General features: G+C 44.4%; 1 protein-coding gene across 1 annotated transcript in view; it reads left to right on the top strand.

Moving 5' to 3' along the window:
- The window catches only part of LOC127571752 (transcriptional regulator QRICH1-like), a 55,825-nt gene that overhangs the window by 15,566 nt on the left and 25,427 nt on the right, over window positions 1–14,832 (top strand). Inside the window, 5 exon segments of the mRNA XM_052018425.1 lie at window positions 5,765–5,977; window positions 5,979–6,042; window positions 6,045–6,076; window positions 9,899–10,873; window positions 12,731–12,902. Coding sequence (XP_051874385.1) covers window positions 5,786–5,977; window positions 5,979–6,042; window positions 6,045–6,076; window positions 9,899–10,873; window positions 12,731–12,902 — 1,435 coding nt within the window. The 5' untranslated portion in view covers window positions 5,765–5,785.

Here is a 14,832-nt window from a genome sequence, read left to right as displayed (position 1 = left end):
AGCCACACTCATATTATCCATACCAAACAGAGCGGGTGCATACATTTTACACTTAAATGTAGATGTTGACATTTTATGATGTAGAGTCAGTATTAATTGCCGCTGATTGACAAGTGGTCAGTGCTTGTCCTTTCAGAAGGAACCAATAAGATTATCTGTGTCAGTTTTCAGGAGTGTACCTGTTGTTCATAATCCCAGCTATTTCCAAGCCTTTGCTTTGGATGGTAGGGCAGGGTATGCTGCTCTCTGTCACCTGCACCTGTGATCTATTTATTAAGGCGAGTTGCTAAGGCTCAGAGGCAGATGTGCAATCAGAGTGTTTTAACTTGGTAGCCATGTTGGGTATTACCACCCAGTAGAAATGTCAGATTGGGCTCTGCCGGACTAGAATGTCCTCCTCTGACCCAGCGACTAGGCTTCTGAAGCAGTGGGGGTTGGAGAATGGAGGTGGATCTTGACAGCTTACTGCTGTACTGGCCTACTTTTATACTTATGAGAGGCATAGATAGGGCAGAGTCTTTTTCGCCAGGGTGGAAATGTCAGTGCTAGAGCGCATAGATTTACAGGTGAGAGGAGGTAAGTTTAAAGGAGATGTGTGGGGTACTTTTTTTTTTACACACAGAGTAGTAGGGTTTCCTGGAACGTGCTGCCAGGGGAGGTGGTCAAAGCAGATACGAAAGCAACATTTAAGAGACATTTAGACAGACACATGGACAGGCAGATGGGATTAGTTTAAATTAGCATCGTGGTCTGGACAGGACCAAAGAGCTGTTCCTGTGCCATACTGTTCTATGTTTATGGTGTGGTTTTCAGGTTCTCAGTATTAATTTGGCTGAACATGCTCCATACTTTCCACTCTTTCTTTGTGGCTTCATTGCTGTCTTCCAATTTTATTTTCTGAAATTCCTTCATGTGGTAATGAAAACATCCTCCCTAGCTTGACATTAGGTGAATCTTCAACTTAGAAACCATAGAACCATACAGCACAAAACAGGCCCCTCAGCCCACCATGTGGTGCCGTCCATCAGACCACCCTCACACTATCTAACCCTTTCCTCCCGCATATCCCTCTATCTCACATTCCTCCATGTGCCTATCCAACAAGCTCTTGAACCTGTCCAACGTATCTGCCTCCACCACCACCCCAGGCAGTGCATTCCATGCACCAACCACTCTCTGGATGAAAAACCTCCCTCTGACATCTCCCCTGAATGTCCCACCCGTAACCTTAAAACCACGCCCTCTCATCTTGAACATTTGTGCCCTGGGAAGGAGGCGCTGACTGTCTACTCTATTCCTCTCAATATTTTATATACCTCTATCGTGTCTCCTCTCATCCTCCTCCTTTCCAGTGAATAAAGCCCTAGCACCTTAAGCCTGTGCTCATATTCCATACGCTCTAATCCAGGCAGCATCCTGGTAAATCTCCTCTGCACCCTCTCCAACACCTCCACATCCTTCCTTAATGTGGCAACCAAAACTGAACACAGTACTCTTAAGTGTGGTCTAACTAGAGTTTTGTAAAGCTGCATCATCACTTCGCGGCTCTTAAACTCGATCCCATGATTTATGAAAGCTAACATCCCATAGGCCTTCTCAACTGCTCTATCCACCTGTGAGGCAACTTTCAGTGAACTGTGAATATGAACCCCCAGATCCCTCTGCTCCTCTACACTGCCAAGTACCTTGCCATTTACCTTGTACTCTGCCCTGGAGTTTGTCCTTCCAAAGTGTACCACCTCACACTTCTCCGGATTGAACTCCATCTACCACTTGTCAGCCCAGCTCTGCATCCCATCAATATCCCTCTGTAGTTCCGACAGCCCTCCACACTATCCACAACACCGCCGATCTTAGTGTCATCCGCAAACTTACTAACCCAGGCCTTCCACCCCCTCATCTAAGTCATCTATAATATCACAAGAAGTAGAGGTCCCAGAACCGATCCCTGCAGGACACCACTAGTTACTGCCCTCCAATCCGAGGGCAACTCCCTCCACCACAACCCTCTGCTTTCTACAGGCAAGCCAATTCCTAATCCACACAGCCAAGCTTCCCTGGATCCCTTGGCCTCTGACCTTCTGAACAAGCCTACCATGAGGAACCTTATCAAACGCCTTACTAAAATCCATATAGACCACATCCACCGCACTACCCTCATCAATCTTCCTGGTCACCTCCTCAAAGAACTCTATCAGGCTTGTGAGGCAAGATCTTCCCTTCACAAAGCCATGCTGGCTGTCCCTAATCAGTCCATGATTCTCCAGGTGTTCATAGATCCTATCCCTTAGAATCCTTCTAACAGCTTACCCACCACAGACATAAGGCTCACCGGTCTGTAATTCCCTGGACTATCCCTACTACCTTTTTTGAACAAGGGGACAACATTCGCCACCCTCCAATCCTCCGGCACCATCCCAGTGGACAACGAGGACTCAAAGATCCTTACCAGTGGTTCAACAATCTCCCCCCTCACCTCTCGAAGCAGCCTGGGGAAAATCCCGTCAAGCCCCGGGGATTTATCTGTCTTGATATTATTTAACAACTTCAACACATCCTCTCTCTTGATATCTACAACCTCGAGAACATCACCCTTACCAGCACTCCCTTCCCGCTTCATCAAGACCCCTCTCCTTGGTGAATACTGAAGAGAAGTATTCATTGAGAATTTCTCCCACTTCCGCCGCCTCCAGGCACATTCTCCCACCTTGGTCTTTAATCAGACCTACCTTTACCCTAGCCATCCTCCTACCCTTCACGTACGTGAAAAAGGCCTTGGGATTCTCCTTAACCCTACTAGCCAAAGCCTTTCATGTCCCCTTCTAGCTCTCCTCAGCCTTTCTTAAGTTCCTTCCTCGCTACTCTATATTCCTCACGGGCCCTGTCTGAACCTTGCTGCTTATACCTCACGTACGCTACCTTCTTCTGCCCTAACTAGTCGTTCCACCTCTCTCGGTGCCCACGGTTCCTTCACCCTGCCATTCCTTCTCTGCCTCACCGGGACATATTTATCCTTACATCCTGCATAAGATCCCTGAACATCGACCATGTCTCCATGGTACATTTCCTTCAAAAAGGACATCCCACTTTACACTCCCAAGTTCTCTCCTTATAGCCTCATAGTTCGCCCTTCCCCAATTAAATATCTTCTTTTCCTCTCTGCACCTGTTCCTGTCCATGACAATTTTAAAGGTTATGGAGCAATGGTCACTGTCCCCCAAATGCTCACCCACCAATAGATCCTTCACCTGTCCCAGTTCATTTCCTAAAACTAGATCTAGCATGGCATTCCCTCTAGTCGGCCTGTTGACATACTGCGTCAGGAATCCCTCCTGGACACACTTAACAAATTCCGTCCCATCTAAATCTTTGGCACTAAGCAGGTTCCAGTTTATATTTGGGAAGTTGAAGTCTCCCATTATAACAACCCTGTTATTTTTGCTTCTCTCCAAACACTGCCTGCCAATCTGCTCCTCTATATCTCTACAGCTACCGCGGGGGCCTATAGAATACTCCTGGTAGAATAACTGCTCCTTTCTTGTTCCTTACTTCCACCCATATGGACTCTAGAGATGATCCTTCTACAACATCCATCCTTTCCACAGCCGTAACAGTGTCCCTGACCAGTATCACTTTTTAAAAACTTGATTCAATCCTGGCAGGATTGTGGTAGACAAATATTCACTGTGGAGCATAAAATCTAAAATGAAGCAAGAAAAAGTAAACCTGTTTCCCTTTCGGTCTTGGTCCATTTAAACAATTGGATAACCTGGTCAGTGCACCCTATCCTGTGTAGGTTGGCAATTCTGGTGGAAGCACTGATCTGTGAAATGCTTTCGTTAATTTGTACTGCAGGGCACTCTTGTACATTTTTGCATTCTCAGTAACATTCAAGTGTTCACTATTCGTCTTTTGGAAAATTTGCTTTGTTTTGTTTATGACAGGTAAGAGTTTTTTATTAAAAGCTTTTAAGTAAAAATCAAATATGAGAATTGCTGTCTACTTCTCTGAAGTTAACAAAGAAACAGCACGATTCTTGGAAACTGTTGATATGGGTGCAGGAACAGAAATCTAGAGCACATAAATCACTAAAAAAGCTCTTTTTATTTGAAAGAGCAAGGAACTGGTTTGTTTCTAGGAGGTTAGAATCACACAATGGTGGTTGCACAAACAAGGCCATTTGGCCCATGGAATCTGTGCCAGCCCTTGTAAGTGTAGTTGGGACATCATGTAACAGCTGTACAAATCATTGGTCAGGCCGTGCTTGGAGTATTGTGTGCAATTCTGATCATCGTGCTGCGGGAAGGATGTGATTGAGCTAGGGAAGGTGCAGAAAAAATTCACAGCATCGTCGCCTGGACTGAGGGGGCTTAAGTTATAAAGAGCGATAGGATAGGCAGGGACTATTTCTCCTGGAGCGAAGGGGACTGAGGGGTGACCTTGGAATAGTATGGCACAAGAATGGGCTCTTCAGCCGATCTTGTAGAGTATTTAAAACCATGAGGGGCATAGATAGGTGGACGGTCACAGTCTTTTTCCCAGGGTAGGGGAGTCTAAAACTAGAGGACACAGGTTTAAAGTGAGAGGAAGAAGATTTAAAGGGGACCTTTATGCAGGTAGATAGCGTGGTGAAGAAGGTATTAGCATGTTTGCCTTCATAGGGCAGGGCACAGAAGATAAAAGCTGCGACATTGGAACTTCACGGAACACTGGTTAGGTTGCACTCGAGTATTGTGCAGTTCTGGTCACACTAGGGTTTGTTTTCCCTGGAGCAAAGGAGGCAGAGGGGTGACCTGATAGAGGTATATAAAAAATAATAAAAGGAATAGATAGTCAGAATTCTTTTCTCCATGATAGCGGTATCAAAAATAAGAGGACACTGGCTTAAATTGAGAGGAGGGAGCTTTAAAGGGGATCTGAGGGGTAAGTTTTTTCCCCAGAGGGGGGTTGATATCTGGAATGCGCTGCCAGAGGAGGTGGTGGGATCAGATACAATCACTACATTTAAGAGATATTTAGACAGGTACTTCATAGGCAAGGCTTAGAGCTCAGCCCTTGTGGGCAAATGGGATTAGTGTCCACTGGCAAGAAGGTTGGCACGGCTGTACTGGGCCGAAGGGCCTGTTTCTGTGCTGTACCATCCCTGACACTGTGATCGCGATGGAGAGGGGGATAACAAGGTATAATTCCTGTGGGAACTGCATGAGTTGGGCAGTTGGTGTCTTGCAGAAATTGAAAGATGAGGATCAGAAAAAAATCTGATGGTTACAAACCAATGCAAGCTCAGGTTCTATTCACTTTCAATGTTTTTGATTTTCATTCAACTCAATTTTTGATTTAATTCAACTATTTTTAATTTAACTCAACAATTCAGGAACAGCTTCCTTCCCTCCGTCATCAGATTTCTGAACGATCCATGAACACTACCTCATTATTCCTTTCTTGCACTATTTATTTATTTTCGTAATTTATAGATTTTTATGTCTTTGCACTGTACTGGTGCCACGACAGCAAATTTCATGTCATATGTCAGTGATAATAAGTCTGATTCTGAGTTCAGCTGTTAGGATTTTAATGTGAAATGTCGTTGAAAGAAAAGCCATGAGACTGATGCCCTGGGCCAATTTTGTGCCATCTTGCTTGCAGTCCTGTCTAGTGTCCTGGAAGCATATTGACCTTGTTGAAGGGGGGTGGGTTAGATAAGTGGAATTGATAGATAATAGCACATTTATTTTTAAAAAATTTTTGTTAAACCTTTGTTTAGGAATACAGGTAAACTGTAACCATGAATAACTCATTGGATAACGCTATGTCATTTGAGGAGTACATTCGGTTGAAAGCACGCACTATCCCCCAACACAGAATGAAGGAGTTCTTGGAGTCATTGGCTGCAAAAGGACCTGAAGCTTTGCAGGAATTCCAGCAGACCACTATGACTGTGTATCAGCAGGGCGGCAACTGTATCTACACAGACAGCAACCGAGGTGGCTGGGTCCTTGCTTGAGCTTGCATGTCCTGTGACGTCAACTGTACAACAGCAGAGCACCAGATCCAGCAGCAGGCACAGCAGATCCAGGTATGGCTTCATTGTATATCTTTAAACTGCATCCATAAGCAGCATATGCAGAACTTTATTTCCAAGTTAAGTTTGACATTTCAGAGTTGAAGGTTGTGAAGTCACACTCAAAGGAATGCCATCTGTGATCTTACTTAGGGTTAGTATTCTAATGTTCTGGGTCAAAACCAGCATCAGCACTCAGGTGGCCAGTGTAAAGAGGAGAAGGGAGTGGTGAGGCAGGAGCCCAAGGTGCGACATTGGTGGACTAAGGAGGGGTGAAGGATAATGGTCAGGTTGAGCCAGGTGGGGGTGGGGGGGGGGGGTGGCGTGGTGGTGGTGAAGTTGAGAGATGGTGGATGATGGATGGAGACAGGGAAAAGGCAGACGGAGTGAGGAGGGGGAGGCTGAAGGTTGGAGACGGCTGCTAGAGGGAGATAAGCAGGAACACAGGCTCCCAGTGCTGATACGTAAAGGAGGTGAGAATGGGAAACCATTAGGGAGAGGGCGTATGGCGGATGGAACTGGAACCAGTTAGGGGAGGGGCAGGAAACGTCTTGGTGAACTGTGTGCGTGGTGGTGGGATGGAACCAGGAGGAGGAGGGGGTGAAGATAGGTGATGGGGGCTAGAGGTGCAGGGGTGAAATGGGAGAATCTGAGGAATATTGGAAGGAGAGAGAGAGGGAAGGGTGATCTAAAATTGGAAAACTCTGTTAATGCCATTGGGTTGTAGACTTTTTTCTCTGCTTCCATCTATCATCCACCAACTCCTCGCCTCCCCTCCCCTCCCCAGCTTGACCTTCACCTCCATCATTTTGGGCTCCTGTCTCACCACTCCCCCTTCTCTCTATATACTGGCTGTCTCCCCTCTCCACTCTCAGTCCTGATGCAGGGTCTCGACCTGAAACACCAATATTTACATCCTTCTTGAGCCCCACTTGTTACATCTCAACAATTGTATATTTGGAAAGTGGTGGGTATATGGAACAAGCTACCAGAGGAAGAGGTGGGTCCAATTACATTTACGGGATTCAGACAGGTACATGGATAGAGGGATGTGGGCCAAACGCAGCAAATGAGACTGACTCAGGTAGGCAACTTGATTAACAAGGATGACTTGGGCCAAAGGGCCTGTTTCCGTGCGGTATAGCTCCATGACTCTCTGCCTCTTCATTTTACTGTGCTCCCTCAGCAACCTTCCACCCAGGAATAATGTGCTCCAATAATCTTTTGACAGCAGTGCTTCAATAGTTCAGACTTGATCGTTTCACATGTTGGTGTCAGATGTGAGTGAAAGTTTTTCTTTCTTAGGATTGGGAGGGAAGGAATCATCACAAGTGGTGGCAGCTTTCCATTTTAGAATTCTTCTAATCCCAGCGGCCAACTTCCATTTTATTGTAAAATGTACAACGGCTGTTAAAGTAATTAACTGCTGGGTCTGGTCCATCACTTACAGAAAGGGCTGCAAGTAATCGTTTACAGTTCTACATTCAACAAGAAAGGGGAATATTTGTGAGATTCTGTTTATTATTGAGAAGTCATTATTCTAAAGAATTTTTAAATATCAATGAAAAGCAATAAGGAGATGATTTTCTCAGAACAATAGCTAAAGTAATATGTTGTGCTGCTGTACTTTTAGTAAGGTTGTAACAGTTGCAAAGACTATAATGTCCTAGTCCCTACTCGTTAGTTGATACATATTCAAATCTTAGAAATTCACGGCACAAAAGGCAGCCATTAAACCCATTATGTCCATGCCAGTTGGAAAGGGAAGTTTGGCTAATCCCTCTTCCATTTCTGGGTCCATAGCCCTGCAATCACGGCAGTTCAATTGCTCATCCAGGTGGTTTCTGCTTCCACTGCCCTTTCAGACTGGCTGAGTTTTGGTCCCCCACTATTCACTGAGTGAAATAAACATTCTCCATTTCCATCTAATCCTTTGGCCAACTGATTTACATCTGTGCTACTGGTCATCAGCCTCTCGAACAAGAACGTCGATCCTGTTTCTTTTGTCCGGGCCTTTCATAACTTTACATTCCATGATGAAATCTCCTTTCCAGCTCTCTTATTCCAAGCAACCCCAGTCATTTCTCATAACAATGATTGTCAGCCCTGGCAACATCTAAGGAAGTTCCCGTGTAGTCTGTTTAATGTTTAGTGAAAATGATGTTACGATTTTGCTTGAGTGTACCTTCAGCTGGTAGTTGGAGGAATGGGGGATTGGTGGAGTGGTTATCCTGTGACTCCCATCTGCAATTAGACATGCTGGATTAAGTTTGTCTCTATTCTTGCCAGTGAAAGTAGTCATGTTCAACTGGTGAGACAGGTTTACAGCAGCCTTGTGACATTAATTTGGGAATGAAGTGGATACAGTAACCCCTTGTTTATTGAGTATTTATGCATCCAGAATTATGCAGCTGCAAAATATTGTAAGAATATTAAGCAATTTCATAATTTTTTTTCAAAAACACCAATTTGAACTTTGCATGAGAGAAGTAGGGGAAGCAAGGAAGTGATACAACTATCTCTTCAGGAAGGCCACAGCCCAAATTTCCTCAGCCTTCAACTTCAACTTGCAAAAAGTTTGGTTGAACCTGCTGAACTGCCATTCAGATACCTAGAACACAGCCAATAAGTTGCACTGCCTTTTGACATTTCGGAGTTGAATTCAGTGATTTAGTTTAAGTTATAGCCTAGCCTGGGCTATGTGTAAAATGTCTCTGCATAACCTACATAAGATGTTTTGGTTTTTATGAAAATAAGCTCAATAGTGAATTTTATTTCAAGTGTTATGCACACAAAGTGTGAAAAGACATTTTTAGTTTATGAACTACACGTGGGCAGTGCAGTTGCAGCCTGATCAGCAGCAACCTCCTCTGTGAAGATCTGCCCCATGTGATGGTGAGTGCAACCATTCATTTGATTTATTTTTCCTGTATGTTACATTAATACTGTTTAGCCTTAAAATATAGAATTGCAGTGTAAAACATCATTTAAAAGGGTAAGGAGATGAAGTATATTCTGGCAATTTATAGGTTTTTTTGCATAGAATACTAGTGTGTGACGTACAGTAATTTTTGAATAATTCTCATGCAGCCACCATTTCCCATGTTTACCGGATGGCTGAGAGTAACCTGTAGTTACCTGCCTGTTGATAGATCATTTCTCTGTTTGAATAGGGCCAGTGATATGGCTCTGTTTCTGTAGAGACTTTTTTTTCTTGTCCTGGCTTTTTCATTTTCCTCCCAGGAGATTACGGGGCTACAGAAGAGTAGGAAGAGTTTAGTAGCAGTACTCCAGCTGTCATGACTGTGAAGTGGTTCCATAGAGGAGCCTACCAATATTTAGTTCAGCCTGACTCGGATAAGGTGATGGAGGACCCCACTGTGAGTTGGCAGCTTTAGAAAATTGGCAGAGTGAAACATTGGCTGAGGAGCTTTCATTGTGCACCTGGCTTTCTCTCTCGCTGGACAATTCAGCATTTGGCATCAAGCACAATGGATGAAGCCCTTTGGTTCAGCTTGGTGTGCGCATTGGACTGGTTAGGATTATATTGAATCTCTCTCTGTAATCTTTCAGGCAATGCTGTTTAACCACACAAATCAATTTTATTTTTTGAAAGTGGGTGGAAACTACCCAAAAGAGATCATTGTTAAACAAAAGCTTTCGACATTACCAAGTCATTGTAGAACTGGTTTTTAAATGTTTACTGTGCACTAACTTGTATCATTACTCCTCCACTCTCGCCCCAGCCTGTTTTTAAACAGATGTGGATATGGTTGGGAAATGAAAAGAATGTCCGTGCTGTTTTTCAAAGTGCCCCTGCTCTTGTGGTTTCGGCAGGTGCAGGTTCAGGTGCAGCAGTCTCCGCAGCATGTGTCGACACAGCAGCTGTCTCCCCAGCTTCATCCATCACCTGATCAGATTCAGGTGCAGGTGCAGTCACAGCCAGTCGCAGCCCAGCAGCAGCAATCTTCTCAGCAGATTCAGACCATGCACAGCCCCAACACCGCTCAGCAGCTCCAGGCTGCTCAGATCTCTGTGCAGCACATTCAGCCTTCCCAGCAAATCCAGACATCGGAGCTCTCCGATGAACACATTCAGCACCAGCAGATCCAAGCCCAGCTTGTCTCTGGCCAGGCTCAGCAGATACAAATTCAGACAGTGGGCACCCTCTCTCCAACTCAGCCACAGGGGTCTCCTCGTGAAGGGGACCGGCGATCCAGTTCTTCAAATGTACTCCAGCCAGTCAAGAAGCGCAAGGTAGACATGCCAATCACTGTTTCATACACTATTACTGGGCAGCCTGTAGCCACGGTGCTGGCTATTCCACAGGGGCAGCAGCAAGGATATGTGTCTCTGAGGCCTGATCTTTTGACAGTGGACAGTGCCCACCTCTATACAACTGCAGCTGGTACAATCACAAGCCCTAGTGGGGAGACATGGGCCATCCCTGTGTATTCCACACAACCTCGTACTGATATGCAGCAACAAACAGCCACACACGTCGCCATCCCTCAGGAGGCCTACAATGTGGTGCACGTCAGCGGCTCGCCCACCACTGTAGCAGCTGTGAAGCTGGAGGACGATAAAGATAAGTTGGTGACCTCTGTAATGAAGAACTCTCATGAGGAAGTAGTTCACACGCTGGCCAATACCATCTTTCCAGCACAATTCATGAATGGGAACATCCATATTCCAGTGGCAGTGCAGGCGGTGGGAGGCTCGTACCAAGCACAAGCACAGTCTGTGCAGCTGTGGGATCCTCAGCAGCAACAGCAGCAGCCACAGCAGCAGCCGCAGCCGCAGCAACTACAGGTAAGGGAGAAAGTGACTGGAGTGTGAGCTCTAGGAAACCTAGAACTGTGGTCGTAGTTATCTGCCAGCATCCTGCCGTCACTCACTGATTCCACCCTAGTCTCTGCACTTGGCTCTTCAGTCAGTAGCAGCTACGTGAATTGATAATGCACCTTAACACAGCAAAGCACCCCATACCTATCATGATGTCAGATTTCATTTAGTAATGCTCCTGATATTAGAGAAGAGAAGACAAGACTGCAGATGCTGGAATCTGGAACAAAGTAAAACCGTTCTGGAAGAACTCAGTGGGTCAAACTGCGTCTGTGGAGGCAAAAGGTGCAAGTCAATGTATTGAGTCGAGACCCTGTATCACAGATATTGGGAGATACTAGATGATTAAAAGAGGTTCTGGGGAGTATCTTAAAGGGAGGAAAGGGAAGACGTTTAAGGAGGCAATAATAAGAAACAGAAAATACTGGGAACTCAGCTGGTCAGGTTGCACCTTCAGACATTTCTTGTTTTTATCACTGACCTTTACCACCCTCTAAGTATTTCCAAACCTCTGGATTTACTCCAGTCTGTGGTTCAAGATCTTCTGATGTTGTTAATTATTGAACCACAGAGCTGTTAAACACAGTTGGAAGCCCTTTGGCCCACCAAGTCTCTGTTGGCTCCTCGTAGAACAACCTATTGGTCCCATTTCCACTGCTCTTTCCTGCAGTGCTATCAATTTTTTTCTCTCAATTATCTGTTCTGTTGCCTTTGAAGGCACTGATTATGTTTCCACCAACCTCAGACATTGAATTTCAGATCTTTCTTAGTTGGAAATTTTTTTAAAATGTTTCCTCGTAATCCCCCTTGTATCTTGCCCAAAACTTTAAGTGTTTCCTGTCCTTTAAACCATGCACTAATGGGAACAGCTTCCCTCTACACACCCTTACAACCAGTTAGGACCTTGTGTACACCTATCAATCTCTCAACGACAACCCCAGCTTCTCTACTGCAGTCTTGTGGCTGAAATCCCTCACTGTGCAACCATTCCACTTCATCCTTTTAGTGCCCCCTCTAGGACCTTCACGTTCTTCCTAAAGTAATGTGATCAGAATTGGACACAGTACACCAGTTGTGACCTAATCAGTGTTTAAGTTCAACATAACCTTGCTTTTGTAGTCTAACCTACTATATGCTTTACCAACCTTTCTCATCTCTCTCAGCACTGGCCTTGCAAGTCAATCATTGGGGGCAATTAGAGCTGAAACTGGCATCAAATTCCAGAACTTCAGGGAAATAAGTAGACAAATTGATTATAGGGGAGTTTTAGAAAAAGGCACCAATTTCTGGCTCAACCTTGTCAGTACTTGAGACCTTCTGCAAATCCAATGGCTTATTTATATTAAAAAAAAATGGGCCTTGCATGGAATTATTAACATTTCTCGCTTACTTGATGTATTTTGGTATCGTGCCATATTTTCAATTTTTTGTCTGTGCAGTTTAATCAGGTCTGCCAATCTGAAGAGTGCAGGACTTTCGTGAAACTAATTCAATGCATAAACTGTTAATAAGCTGCCTGTTAACTACTAAATGTCATACCTCTGCAAACCAAGTTTACATCAAGATTTTATTCATAGAAAACTTGAAATAGAAGTGTTCTTTAAAAAGCCAAATTGTAAGGAGATATAAACCAAGCTGAACCCAAGATATGTGGCCACAAGACCTGATTTGTTCTAAGGTTTCTAGAATAAATCGACATGAAATGCAGCACATGTGTTTGATTGCTCGCCTCTGTTTTGGCCTTGTGTTTTGTCAGTGGTGGTTCACTGAGCCAAAAGCATTGTAATTGTCCTGAAAAATGTCCTGTGTTTTGTTGGGCACTAGGGCCAAGCAGTGCAGGTGGCTGAAGTGGAACCTCAGCCTCCAGCAGCTTCAGAAATGCTTTTGCCAAACACTCTGAAACCAGAGGAAGGCCTTGGTGTTTGGAAAAGTTGGGCAGAGACCAAGAATGCCGAATTTGACAAGGACTCTGAGAACAGGCCAGCTCCCATCGGTCGTAAGTACTGTTACAGCTGAAATAATCTATTTTTTTAAAATGTTGATCCATAGATAAATGCAGCAACGTGAAATTTGATTATCTTCCATTTTGGAATTCTAGAATTTGGGGAAGGGAAACATTTGCATCATTTGACCTGGGATGCAATTGCACAGTGCATTCAAGGTAGCTGTGCAGTCATAGATCTCTATGAAGATCGTGCCTACCTCCATCAGTTGTGTGGTTGCGTAGAGATGCATGAGAACACAGTTCAGAAATCTGGTATCCTTGTTTCCATGGAAAAGCACTGTGGCCAAGAGTACGTCATCAGATTTGGGGATTGAGTTGTGCACGAAATAATAAAGTGTTAATTTTCTTCCTAGCTCTGAGATTGAGTCATAGAATAATACAGCAGGCCCTTTGGCTCATCACATCCACACCACCCATCTGTACTAATCCGATTTACTAATGCTTGTCTGTACCTTTCTCTGTCTTGGCAATTCAAGTCCTTGTCTAGATTCTTCTTAAATGTTGTGAAAGTCTCTGCCTGCACCACCCCCTCAGGGAAAGCGTTCCAGATTCCAGACACGTCTGGGTGATAAAGTTCTTCTTCAGGCACCTCTGCTCTGGGGGTTAGTTTTGTAAAGTCTACCTCATCCATGCCCCTCATAATTTTGTATGTCTCTGATTGATAGTATGTTGGCTTTGTCCATGGGCCAACGTTATTGAGCTTGGTGTAGTAATGGGTATTTGATTCACTCATGTATTTCTAAAACTGTAGGCAGCGTAGTTATTCAGAGTTAAGTATTGAAGACATTTCCTCAAAAGAGGGAAAAGTCAAATGGAAGAATAAAAAAATACAAGTTAACTTTTCAACAAAATTAGTATGGACTGTACAGTGAGCAAATAGACTTGCTGTGGCTTACATCCAATCCTGGGTTAATCTGACCTTTTTTCAATGTAGTGAAAACATGACAGGTGCTTCCATTGAACCCCTTGCCCACTATTTCACCTGCTTCATGAAGCTGAAGTATTGGATTTTGCTTGGGAGCATGCAAGTCACAGTTCTGAGCCACAATACCAATTAACAATTCCAGCTCGGTTCCTGTATCGTGCATGCAAACCCCACCTATGCAGTGGTAGCTTTCAAGCATACCATTGTCTCTTCAACTGTTATGTTATTATGATTAGAATCAATTAAGATTAAAAGAAACTAAATAGAAAATATTTCAAGTAAAGGTGCCATTTGGCCCATCGAGTCTGTTCAATCATGGCTGATATTTTTTCTCGACCCCATTCTCCTGCCTTCTTCCTGTAACCTCTAACCCCCTGACCAATCAAGAACCGATCAATCTCTTGTCTTAAATACACCCAATGACTTGGCCTCCACGGGCCTCTGTGGCAACGAATTCCACAGATTCACTGCCCTCTGGCTGAAGAAATACCTCCTCATCTCAGTTTTAAAGGGATGTCTCTTTATTCTGAGGCTGTGCCCTCAGATCCTAGACTCTCCTACTGATGGAAACATCCTCTCCATGTCCACTCTATCCAGGTCTTTCAGTATCCGGTAGGTTTCAATGAGATCCCCCCTCATCCTTCTGAAGTCCATTGAGTACAGGCCCCGAGACAAACGCTGCTTGTAGATTAAGCAAATTTTCTGCCAAATCATTATTGTTCAATTTCCATTTAAGGTGGTGACACATTTGTGTTCACAATATCTTCTACTTTTATTTAAGGCATCGCCAATGTTTGGTGATTTTAGAGTCATACAGCACAGAAACAGGCCCTTCGGCACAACTCATCCATGCCAACCACATACCTACCTGAGCTAGTCCCATTTGCCCACGTTTGGCCCATATCCCTCTAAACCTTTCCTATCCATGGACCTGTCCAACTGTCTTTTAAACATTGTAATTGTACCTGCATCTGCCACTTCCTCTGGCAGCTCGTT

Source organism: Pristis pectinata, chromosome 6 (genome assembly GCF_009764475.1).
Source record: "Pristis pectinata isolate sPriPec2 chromosome 6, sPriPec2.1.pri, whole genome shotgun sequence".
NCBI classification, from domain to species: Eukaryota; Metazoa; Chordata; class Chondrichthyes; order Rhinopristiformes; family Pristidae; genus Pristis; species Pristis pectinata.
Note: the sequence above shows the minus strand (reverse complement) of the source record. Positions and strands in the feature narration are given on the sequence as shown.